We start from the raw sequence: 12584 nt of genomic DNA on the forward strand, positions 1-12584 counted from the left end.
TATATAGATCATGCTCATACCGCAAAAGTGTTGTCGAGCTTTCAGACGCAATACTCAGCAGGAAAGTTTCTACGTCAGGTGTTTTTATTATACTGTAATTTCAGGCGTCCTTTTATCTATTCCAGCATCTCTTTGTGCCTTTCAGCTTTTATCCTCAAAAAGCCTTTGCCGTCTAACTTTTATTATTTTAATCATTTCCAAACTCCGTAACAAAAGCAGCATTTCACACAAGATACCATTTAATTTGGCTAAGCTGTCCCCTTTGTCGCTCCATCTTTTTTTTGTGTGATTTTTTTGACAATATTATTAGTGCATTTCCGCCCATATGGATGGTTCAAAAGAGGGAAGTTCCTGTAAACGTCACAGTCAGCACCAGCGTCACAGAGACAAAGCAAAGGTATCTTTATTGGACTGAAGAGACAACACAACTTTGAATGATTCAACAAACCATCCATGCATAACAATTGGGTGCACTTACCTGTTATAATTCATTTATCAGGCACACTGACAAAGGTAAGTCCACGTCTTTTCTGTCACTTGCTGCTAAATTAATTCCCATTTCCCACTTGTTCCTATTATACACGCCCATGTAGCCCATGTGACCTTTTTGCGATAGGTTTGGAATGAAACGAACATTACATGTCCGTATTCATACTGATGCAAAATGACTTAAGAAACACAATAGTTTCAGTACTCAAATGATCCATTGGGGGTCTCTATGGCCTGTTTGTTTGCAGCTCCCCCCTCCCTCCCTATGAGCAGCCAGTACAATACAATCAACCCATACAAATAAACAGAAGGTGCATTTAAAACTTATTATATATTATTATATTGCCTATATTAATTCTAATATATATATATATATATATATATATATATATATATATATATATATATATATATATATATATATATATATATATACTCAACATATTATCTTATAACAACATGCTAATGTTCTTATCATATGTGATTATTTAACTTGTACTGTATTATATATATATATATATGGTAGTTATATATATGATATAATATATAAAAGATCATGAATCACATATAACATACATAATCGTAATATTAATAATTTATATTACTGTATTATACATTATGCAAAATGTATGAGTTAATATTTGCAAATATTTTAAACAAAAAAAATAAAGCCCATTTTCCATTTACTGTACATGAAGCAAAACTCAACGCGAGAACGACTTGAGTTCTCGCGGTAGGTCGACGTCGAGGGGAGTGTCAAATTCCAGGACAGAGGCGAGAGAGCCAAAAAGAGGGTCGCGAGAGTGGGTTTGTAAACACTTTATTAACATTTAAATTCAACTTGAATTTATCATTGACGCTATACTGTGCTGAAATCGGGGGTTTTCGATGTGTGTTGGGGTTTAAAAGTGCACGTCGGCTTGAGTATTACAACTGTTGTGGCTACTACAACCTTTCATTCCGAGTCGCTTTGAACTCAAATGTCAGTGTGCTAATAAGTTAGCTTCTTTTCCACAACTTTACTTAGTTTGACGCGTAAAGTATCTCAAACACACCACTTCTCCTTGGATATGTGTAATTTAGCATTTCTTTAACGTTGTCGTCATGTCAGACAGTGTCAATAACGGTGTTATTAGCCACGCCGAGTGAGCGTTTGGCCTGCTGTTAGCCACAGCAGTTATCCATTATTTTTTTTGGTGAATACAAAAAGTTGATTTCGGGGTTTTTAGCCAATCAGCTGCTGCTAGCAGAGCCAAGTGACAACCTCGGAGGCTTTGATTGCCTTAGATGCTGTTGATTGGCGTGCTTACAAGCCAATTGAGGGAAAGAACAGGCGGCCTTGTTACGGTAAAAGGCGGGGCTAACAGTATCTGAAATTGATGGAGGCTAAAAAAGACAATCTCAAAACGTTCATACTAGCAAGTTAACAAAACTCCATTGCTTGTTGTATGAACTGCTCGTTTTGTATTGGTACTGTACATCTGTATATGTGTGTCTGCAAGATCATACTCATAGCTTGAACCCAAGTCTCAAGTCATGATAGATGTTTAGTATGGATACATGAGATGCTGAACGCCCCAGGATGCAACCATATACTTGTCAGCACCTTCATTAGGAATGTAGGTCATGTTTTTTGCACAGTTCGACTAACTTCCAATTCCTCTCAATGTCATTTAAATATCGACACACCACTGTTTCATATTGTTTACGAATTTGATATTATTTCCGAATTGACGCTGATTTAAAATGAACAATTATGATTTTTGTACAGGTATTTCACTACAACACTGACTTGTTAATTGAAGATTACATTAATTGAAGATTACATGCATGTCCCAATTTTTAAAAATGTGCTTACATGTGTAGATTTTGTTTTAGAAAAGCACTCCGTGACGTTTGGTCATTGTCTTGCATCTATAAGTGGTAGCGTGGCATGAATTTGTAGACCCCACAAGTTTGCAGTTGTGAGTGTAGGATTTCATTTGTTCCATTGTCCAAATATAAGGTTCACTTGCTTGCATCAATACATGTACACACCCAGTTGCAGCCTCAAGCTTTTAAGTTTGTAACCCACATTAACAGGACCTCAGGATCCCTCAGTTGACCAATAGCCAACTTTTGTTCTCTCCCCTCCGCCCTTATTATGTTCTTATTGCGGGGGTCTCCCCTACCCTCTGGCAATTCAAGCATCAGATGCCGGCGTCATGGCTGCAGTGCGAGCTATTAATACAGTTTGTTTAGTCAGTTTCCTAGCAAGCTGCATCAAACACTCGGTGGCTGTGGCTTGTTATAGCGGGGGCTTGTTTGTTCCCTTACACCTGCTGAGTCGGAGAAACCCAAGTTAAACTGAAACCCAAATTAAACTGAGGGACCTTGGCTGCAGCTCAATGAGAAGAAAAAAAATGTGCTTTAAAGGCTTCCATGTCACCTGGATGAAAGAAGCAAAAATAGGCAGATTTGATATTGTAAACTGTCATCATAAAACCTTTCATTAACTTTAAGTCAAACTGTCATCATAAAACCTTTATTAACTTTACAGGCAAAGATAATTAAAATCTTAACACTCTTCACTGTCATACAACACTAAAAAATGAACTGCTCTATAATAAAGCTATGTAAAATTGGAATAAAATAGAAGCACTCTTTAATGCCACATGACTGAGAGAAGTCAAGTTTGTATGTACAAAATTAAGTCATAAATTGTTTGCTCACCATTAATGTGGTGGACAACCTCAAGGCGAAGTTATTTCATGTCATGATCTCGTGACTCCCCTATTAATTAATATAGTTTGAAAACCTGTGGTAGAGTGAAGCCGTGAAATTTGAAGCGTGATGTAGCAAGGGACAACTGTTTCGTACTGAGTAGCCTGGACTTTTCTCACGACACTACAGCTGCTTACAGTTCTGTGGTCATCTCATTTTTCTTTACCATCACAGGTACCAAAAGTAAAAAAAGCAACAAGAGAGCAAAACAAGTTTTACCTTAGCTTCTCACTGAGCTGAAGTCTCAACAATCGCTGAAGCAATATTTACTGAAGTTTTTGTGATGATGAACGTTCTACCACTCAATTTCTGTGCGACTAAGGAGACATGCAGTGGTGTCAAAAAGTGTTTTCCCTTTTCCTGATTCCATATTTTTTTTGTCATACTTAAATATTTCAGATCTTCAAACAAATTTAAATATTAGTCAATGACAACACACCTGAACACAAAATGCAGTTTTTTAATTAAACTTTTTTTTTTATTAAGGGAGAGAAAAAAATCCAAACCTACATGGTCCTGTGTGAAAAAGTGATTGCCCCCCTGTTAAAGCTTAACTAAAATTAATTGAGATCTATAACCATGTCAAATCATTACCCCTACCCTAAGAGGATTTTGCATGCCCATTTTTTCAAATGTTGTCTTTGACTGGATGGACGTTTGTTGGATCTTTTATTGGATTAGGGACCTGACTTAGAGGTTTGCTACAAAAGCCAGACAATATTGTTGGTCATGCTATGTAAAAAAAAAAAAAAAAAAAAAAAAAAAAGGAAATTGAGCAACACATCAGTTGCATTATGTTTAATCCTTTGAAGAGCTAATTTCATAAGCATATTCAATACAACAAATTCATGTTTGTAGCAAAAGCTTGTTATTATTTAAAAAAACAAAACAAAAAACAACGATCGCTACCGGATCAGCAAGACTATAAAAAAAAGGGATCAGAAGCTAAAAAAATGTGGATTGGGACATCCCTGTGAAATAACGTTGCGATGGGACGTTGTATCTGGTTTCCAAAGTGCACAACAAAGCACGAAAGCCCTGCTTCTCAACAATTGAATACGGCCACAAATCCTTTGCAGTAAAAGTTGCGATTGACTTTGTGATTCGCTTCGCCCTTTCCGAGTTGGGTGGAAAATTAGTCATCACTTGCTTGATGATTCTCTGGTTGGCAGCAACTTTAGCTGGCTGTTTTTCCTCCTGGTTCGGATGGAAACATGCTATGTCGTTTCTCATCTTTGTCGTGTTCCCAAAATATTTTAAGCTTGTATGACAAAGCTTGCATATTGTCTGGCTCTTGTCCAGCTCATTTTTACCTTCAACTACGTCTAAGCCAAAGTGCTTCCAGAGGCTCGCTTTTAAATCCAGCGGGTGCGGGTCGGAGCTTACGCTCAGCCCTTTTGGTAGCGTCTTGTGGGCGCCACACACGGGAGGCGCCATTCATTTTCAATGGAACTTGCCCGATAGGGGGATTATCGCATGTCACCGTCCAGCTATATACCACGTGAAATCTGTGCATGTGAAAGTTGGTGTATATGATCATGCTGGCTTGTGACGCGATCCAAGAAAGTTGAAAAATGTTAACTTTTCATTGCGGTTGTCCAGACGAGCACCACTCAGCCAGAGTTTCATTTATCAACCAATGAGCAGACAGGATGCTAAACTGTAGGCTATACTTGCCGTGTCAGATTTCCTGGAGCTATTTGACATTTCTAAAAAAAGAATAGAGATGTAAAGAAGAAAACAGCGGCATGGGAACTCGTTGGTGCCGGGTAAGTTTACATTCATTTACATGGACATTTATATAAGTTTATCTTCAATACTAGCAAGATCCCGTACTCGCAAGACAGCCAATCAAAACCGTGGGAGACTCATACAATTCGCTCTGGATGTGAACACGTCTCTCACCCGTGCAGCTGGTCACAGCCGTTCGTCGCCTCCCGTGTGCATGGTTTGCTGTGCGTAGACGATGAGTTTCACCAATCGTGGCCGTTTGTCGCCTCCCGTGTGTGGCGCCCATTAAACTTAGGTGCACCACCATAAACTGGGCAGCACTTCTGCTTGCCATCTTTTTGTTCTTTTTTTGGTTGCATCAGCGTTGATTATTGATTGCTTATTTATCAATCCATAATCGTCAATGTCCACATCACGATGCATCTAAGAAATGATTATTCCACCCCCCCACCCCACCCCAACCCAATTGAGATGCTGTGGCATGACCTTAACAAGGCGAACCCTGCAATGTGGCTGAAATATACAACAATTCTGTAAAGATGAGTGGGCCAAAATTCCTCCACAGTGCTGTAAGAGACTCATTGCAAGTTATCATAAATGTTTGATTGCAGTTGTTGCAGCTAAGGGTGGCCCAACCAGTTATTAGGTTAGGTTTAGTAGGGACAATCACTTTTTCCGTACAGGCCATGTAGGTTTGGATTTTTTTCCCCCCTTAATGATAAAAAGTTTCATTTAAAAACTGCATTTTGTGTTCAGTTGTGTTCTGATTGACTAATATTTGATTTTGTTTGATGATGTGCAACATTAAGTGTGACAAACATGCAAAAAAATCTCGAAGGGGGTAACACTTTTTCACACCACTATATGCACACATATATTCTGAATCAAATCCTTTCACACATGATTGAAATGTCAGGTTTTACAGCTACTTAAACTAACGTTCTTTCCACCGTTGTCTTTTTGGTGTTCATGGTGGACTTACCACAAAATCAAATGACAATTCACATTGATGCTTGAACGTGTCGCCACTCTCCACACCAAATGTGTCAATTACCACTCACGGTCCACACCCTCACTATAACGAGCCAGACAGAGTAGAGTTTACTGAGTCTCTTCCCAAATAGGCTCAGAGAATGCAAGGTTCCTGGCACTGACATGTTGCCTCTCTCCTAAGTGTGAAGAAACAACAGTTTTTATCTGCAGACACAGACGAGGACCCAGGGCCTTGGTTTCATTAAGAGAGGAACTGTTGCAGAACAGTTGGACTGTTTTAGGCCCAGCGTCATCCAAGGGTGTAGCGTTCTACGCAGCCTTTCTGTAATGCTGCTGGCTAGGTGGCAGCTGTATTCTCAGACGGAGATGGAGGGAAATATACTGACTTCAACACTGGGAAGATTTTCAGATATTTATACCTTGCCAACCTAATGAACAAGCTGTCCCACTCTGTAATGCTGCGCTACACGCTCAATGCATTTTGTAGGTAGACCAGAAACTCTGGCTGGAGTCTTTCATATGAAGTTGTTGCAATGTTGTTTTTAAAAATGAAAGATGCGGTGGCTTTTATTTTTTTAGGTTCTACTAGTATTCACAGCAAGACCCTCGATGCTTGTTGATAGTTGCCTTGCTGTCAGTGGGACAACATTGCATAATGGCAGCCAGGCTTCACTTTTAGGACAACCAAGACACAGAGTGTTAAAACATTAATGTGCCTCCCCCATTAACAGAATTCTCTCATTTAAATTTAATGTCGGTGTCATTCCTGACTTTTCTAGTTTTGTCTTGGCATGGAATGTTGGCTGTGCATAACGGGGGCAGGGCGGGGTCTTTTGGGGTAAGTTCGACATGAGTTTGAAGGGGAGTTGTTCTGCTATGTGGAGACAGCTTATAGAACCTCAGCCAAGAGCAGCTTTAGCTGGTCTCTGCAACTTCAGTACAACTCCACTACAACTGGAGAAGCCAATTGAAGCATGTGTAAAGCGAGCGCTTGGAAAATAGATTGTAGTATTGAGGAAAAAAGGAATGTAATACTCTGTCAGGGATTTTTATTTACGTGCAATTTATGGTAAAAGAGACTGAGAGTCCATTTTATTTTCATTGTTTTTTTTGTTGAATTTCTCTTGTCTGTTTATTTAAAAGCTCTTGACATTCCAATTACAATGTTAAATACCCTACAGATATTATGTATTGCCTTTGATACGATGTACTTGCATTATTATGCCACATTGTTAATGAAAAAATTGTCTCAAAAGTAAATTGTCAATAATATAGATTATCGACAATTTGTAGGACAATTATCGCCCAGCAAATTTGTTATTGTGGCAGGCTTACCTTTTACACTTATTTTACCACCGTCAGGTGTGTGCCTTTTGTGTCAGCGAATAAAACGCCTCTTAATTAAATGCAAAAATCCTTACAATTATTGATGCAATACATACTAAGTTGGGGGCATGGGTGGATTGAGTGTTTGGGAGAAGATACCGCCACCAATGAACGGTCCGCTGGAGAAATATTTTTCTACACAAAAGTTCTTTCTCCGCACAATGACAGCGTTTCATTCACATTATGTCAATTTCTGCGAGATTGAGACGGCTGTGTAGACTGTGCTTGCATTTTCACACTTTCCACATAAACACTTGGGTGGTACTTCAAATAATTCATAAACAGGTTTGTTGTTACCGGTTTTCGAGGACACCGGCTGCCGACATACCTTGCACATCGGCTTGATTTGCTCCATCCACATCACTTTGGAGATACCCAAACCACCGCCACACAAATGACACTGACTAACGTTTGTTCTCAACAATAGCCTCAACTTGGGAGGGATAACTCCCAGGTCACGGCTGAATCTATTTCACTGCCCTCTGCTTCGTTTATCCCCACATTTGGTCATTCTGTTCACTTCTCCGGCAACTTACAAACGGAAGTGGATCAGGAAAATGTTGACTGATTGGGTGTATCATTGGCCAGCCCTAGCCCCATATGTAAATGATAATAACTTAATGACCTGCCTATGGCAGAGTATCAGTTGTCCTCTACACACAGCCAACAAACAGTACATGAAAATAGTATTGTAGTAATGCTTGTTTGTTTCCCATTGCGATACATGGTGGATTTATTGTGGTTCATCTGCCAGTACTAACAGCAAGCTCTCCAACTACAGTTTAATAAAAAAAAACAGGAGATGGGAGTGTGGCTGCAGAGGTGATGAGAGGGTGTGGTAATGAGGGGAGGAGGGATCACAAACAAAATGGGATAGAAGACAAGAAAGAGTGAGATGTCTTTGCGTAAAGCGGTAGATGTTGTCCTCCTTGGACTCGGATCGTTATTGGCCCAGCTGAAAACCCCTTGTGTGAAGGAAGTATCACCAGGGAAACTTGGTCTTGCTGCTTGTGTTTTTCTCCTTGCCAAGGTTATTTTTAAATAACGTTGAGCTTCCTGCTCGGACTAAAGACTACAAGAGACACCATCCCGCACCATACAGGACTTTTTTGCCCCTCAGGGTTCACAATTGCCACATCAAGAAAAAATAATGTTCTTTTCTCTCCCCCAGTTACATTGCAAGCTCTTTGCAAAAATGGGCGACGATCGACCTTTTGTGTGCAGTGCTCCTGGCTGTGGACAGGTAAGTCTTCCTTTTTTACCCTTTATGTGTGTGTTTATTCTGTATTGTATCCATTTGTGTACATTGACTCTATAAAGACATTGGCCAGCATGCTGTCTTGCGAGACACTACTGTCTCCTTGAGCAGTGACTCATTGGAAGCTCCTGTGAGTAATCAGAGCACAGCTATTGTTTCAACCTGTCACAACTGCCTCGGCGCGCCTGCAGACACAGATTTGAGCCATGGCTGTGACTCAACTGAGTGGCAAGCGCACGCTCATATGCCTATACGTGTTGTCGGGAAATTAATTGTTCAAGAATATATTCTTTATTTCAAAATAACCCAATTTCCAAAATAATCTTCGTTATAGAAATCTGTCCTGTATAAACAGTATAAATTCAGAGTCCAGGTTTATGGTAGCACAGGTGTAGCCAACTTGCAGCACTCTTAAAGCTACTTGGACAAAAAGAAAAGAGAGGTGAGCTATTTGTGTTTTATGTGACTGCCAACATTTAAATTGTACTTTCTTTACAAAGCACATCTCCACTCAGTGTGCTCACTTGTCATTAAATACAGGCATGTTGGAGTACAGCACTTATAAAAATGCTTTGAGGTGAAACAAATACTCTTTGGTGAACTGAACGTCTGCTGTTGAGCTACTGCTAGCAAACAAGCTACCTGTTGGAGACACCTGTGATTATGTCACTATCTAAAAGCTGGACACACTACACATTTATGTTGCACACCTTTGACACATACCTCGTGTTTTGAAGACAAGCCATATGTATTATAATAACAAAGAGCAAAATTTGTAAGTGACACTTTAAAAACTAAGTTAGCATGTATGAACGTGATAGCCACTTGTAGCTCACCCGTGGAACAAAAATGAGCTAGGTAACTGCTGCCAGAGAGTCATTGAGAGCTGGGCAAAATGTGTAAATAAAAAGTCGAATGAGATTGAAATGCTTGAAGCTTAGCCTGTGACAAGCTGTTGTCAATTAACTACACATTTTACGGACTATTTTTCAGTCCCTAGATAATAAGACACAAAGCGAACGTCAACACAAGACCAGTCACATACTTTTATCTGGTCACACAGACCAGGGCAGATGGGTGATTCCAGTGCATGTTTGTCAAAATAAAACGCAGTGAAACATTTTTATGATATTTGAAAATGTTTTCAAACTAATTGGTCAATGTGAGCGTAAATAATAAGATATACATGTTTCTATATAGCATATATGTCAGTTCAAAGACTATATTTGCACATTGTTGAAAACATTGTTTTCAAGTAAAAAAAAAAAATCCAAATTTTTAAGGTGTGGCGGCTTTTATTTTGTTGTGGCACTGCACCATGATATATTTCTAATGTGTTTTTAGTAAGGTGGTTTATGCTTAGTGATGGATTATTTCTCCTGGGCTCTGGATGAAAGTGGTTGTGTGGTTAAGAAACATTTGTAAATCATAAGCCCAAGGCCACACCTGCAAGAAGATCAGAGGCAATATGTTAGACAGGCAAGAGAATGTATTAAACATATTAGTTGGTTGAATAAATCATGCTTTTATTGTTGTTAGAACATTGTGAACACACAGGGTTTCCTTTCCCGACAAACATTTCACTTTTTCTTTGGCATGCCTCTGTGATGTAAACATTATTCATTTAGTTAAGGCAACAAAGTCACATGGGGTGCCTTCCTAGCCAAAGTGGCGCTGGATGTCAGCATTTGGTGTGCAGCTGTGGCACTCTGACCAGCTTTGTTTGACTGTGAACTCTTGCATAAACAGATATACTTGGCTGTTTTCATGTAGCAATTTAACTCACTTTAGCTATCAGTTGGGTACTGTATTTTCTAGTAGCGATCTCCCGATGGACATTTTGCAGTGTGAAGCGGAAGCTTTATTTTCACTTTTATGTTCCCAAATACCAGAAACTCTCTGATGACGCCAGAAAAAGTAACTAGATTTGTCGATAGGCGTTTTTGAGAAAATGTCGCCAAGATGCTTTGGAATGTCCCCAGATCTAGCACAGAGCATGGAGGGAGGCGGGGCAGCAGCCCCGCTCAGGAGCGCTGACGCACACAGCAGAGCGAGGCAGACCTCCGTGTCGAGATACAAGAGAACAGCGCAAATTCAGTCTATATCTATACAGTATGAATGATACGTTTGTTTTTGATATCGTTCTTAAAAGAAATATCGATATTTTAGAAATATATCGTCCAGCCCTAACGACACGCGAACATAATATCTGAATATTTCGACGGACGTGACTCACCTCAGTCGACATTCTCCTGATATTTTGTTGTTTTATACTCCATAATGACTCAAAGAAGTAATTTCAATAAGTCTAGATAAGCATTGGAAAGTGGAGGACTTATGTGCATGCGTTCGTTCTTTTATGGTTTGGAGTGTCACGTGGTTCCGTCTGCGTGTCAGTTCACAGCGCCACACTTACGTGTAATACTTGTGTATTACATCATTCTCACTCAGTGATCCGTTCCCGTCTTTATGCAACTATTACTAATCCGGCACAGTGTGGATTGTGACTTTTTTTCAACCCGCCAAAAAAAAAATCCCAAGAACGTTGCTGTTATTTTGCTGATGTGTTGAAAATTTTTCGTGTTGCCTTCCTAGCCAATGTGGCACTGGATGTCAGCATTTGGTGTGCAGCTGTGCCACACTGACCAGCTTTGTTTGATTGTGAACTCTTGCGTAAACAGATATGCCTGGCTGTTCTGGCTGCTACCGTGTACATTCATTCTCGTCTTCTTTAGTCATGGTAAGCTACAGAGCAAGAGTGAGAATTGTTTCTCCGGCAACCCGATCCAACCACATCGATCTGTTTTCAACAAGTTTCCATTCCGGACGACATATATCGATCTCACATCGTTTAAAAGGTAATCAATTGATTGCATTGATACTAGGAAATAAAGCATTGGCTTTACATACAGCAGTCTATATATGGATGTGTTTTTATTTCAGCACTTTTAATGATAAAGACGTTAAAACCTTGCAGTAGCAGTTTGATTTAGCGTAAGTTGATTAGTCATGCCTGTTGAGTGGGGTGCGCGGATGATGTCATGTAAAGGTGACTGTTTTGGTTGCCAAGGGTTACAGCCGACACGTCTTCTCCAAAAAGCAACAATTCTTGAGTTTTTGTCCTGTTAAGAGTGACTCTAAACCAGGGGTCACCAACGTGGTTCCCGCGGGCACCAGGTAGCCCCCCACGACCACATGAGGTGCCCGCAAGCCTGCTTTTCATTCGGGTTTTCAGTTAATAATGAAAGAACAGTAGAAAGAAATGCATCCTGAAATACAAAATGTGAGTTGTGGACACCAGCATTTTGTCAATGTTGTGGTAAAACAAGCATATTCGCTTTGTTTGGGTTTAAAATAAGCTCTGAAAATAAATGTTACAAAAATGAGTAGCTCTTGGCCATTTTCATTTTGTAAAAGTAGCTCTCACAAGGAAAAACCTTGGTGACCCCTGCTGTAGACACCATACACCTCAGACTCTACACTCGATTCAGTCTGTCTGTGATGTCATTGCCACGCTTCATACTTTATTATACTTATATACTTTATATAATGTTGGACCACATCAAGTCACATCGAAAGTTAAGTCCTACTTTAAGCCTTTCAAACTCATGGATTGGAGCTTCAGGACAAGATAAACGGTATGTAGGATATACATTTACTTAATATTTATCTGCAGATGAAATTTTGTTAAAATCGGATGGTGTGAAATGTGTTAAGTTTGCTCTGGAATTACTATGTGGATGCAATTTGTAGTGTGGCGTGTGTAGTGACGCCTAGATTAAATAGCACTTGATTTTCTTTCCTGGACTTTTTGATGATGAAAAAAATTTAAGTGGCTACTTGATTTTTAAAACAAATGTCACAGCCTAAGTTACTATATATTTTGTAGTATGATGTACTTGTTACTTTGGTCCATCATGCCTTTCGTCTTGACTCAGTGTTGAAGGAAAACTGCGCTGTTTTT

At 39.6% G+C, this 12584-nt stretch overlaps 1 protein-coding gene across 2 annotated transcripts in view; it reads left to right on the top strand.

The window, feature by feature from the left end:
• The first annotated feature begins 370 nt into the window (after positions 1-370).
• Positions 371-12584, top strand: part of atf7a (activating transcription factor 7a) — a 30872-nt gene continuing 18658 nt past the window's right edge. Inside the window, exons 1-2 of one of the 2 annotated variants that reach the window (XM_054781595.1) lie at positions 371-513; positions 8534-8605. In XM_054781595.1, coding sequence (XP_054637570.1) covers positions 454-513; positions 8534-8605 — 132 coding nt within the window. In that variant the 5' untranslated portion in view covers positions 371-453. Of the gene's footprint in view, positions 514-1233; positions 1293-8533; positions 8606-12584 lie in introns of those variants that run through there. The other variant, XM_054781605.1, reaches the window with a different exon arrangement.

This window comes from Dunckerocampus dactyliophorus, chromosome 1 (assembly GCF_027744805.1).
Source record: "Dunckerocampus dactyliophorus isolate RoL2022-P2 chromosome 1, RoL_Ddac_1.1, whole genome shotgun sequence".
In the NCBI taxonomy this organism is placed as follows: Eukaryota; Metazoa; Chordata; class Actinopteri; order Syngnathiformes; family Syngnathidae; genus Dunckerocampus; species Dunckerocampus dactyliophorus.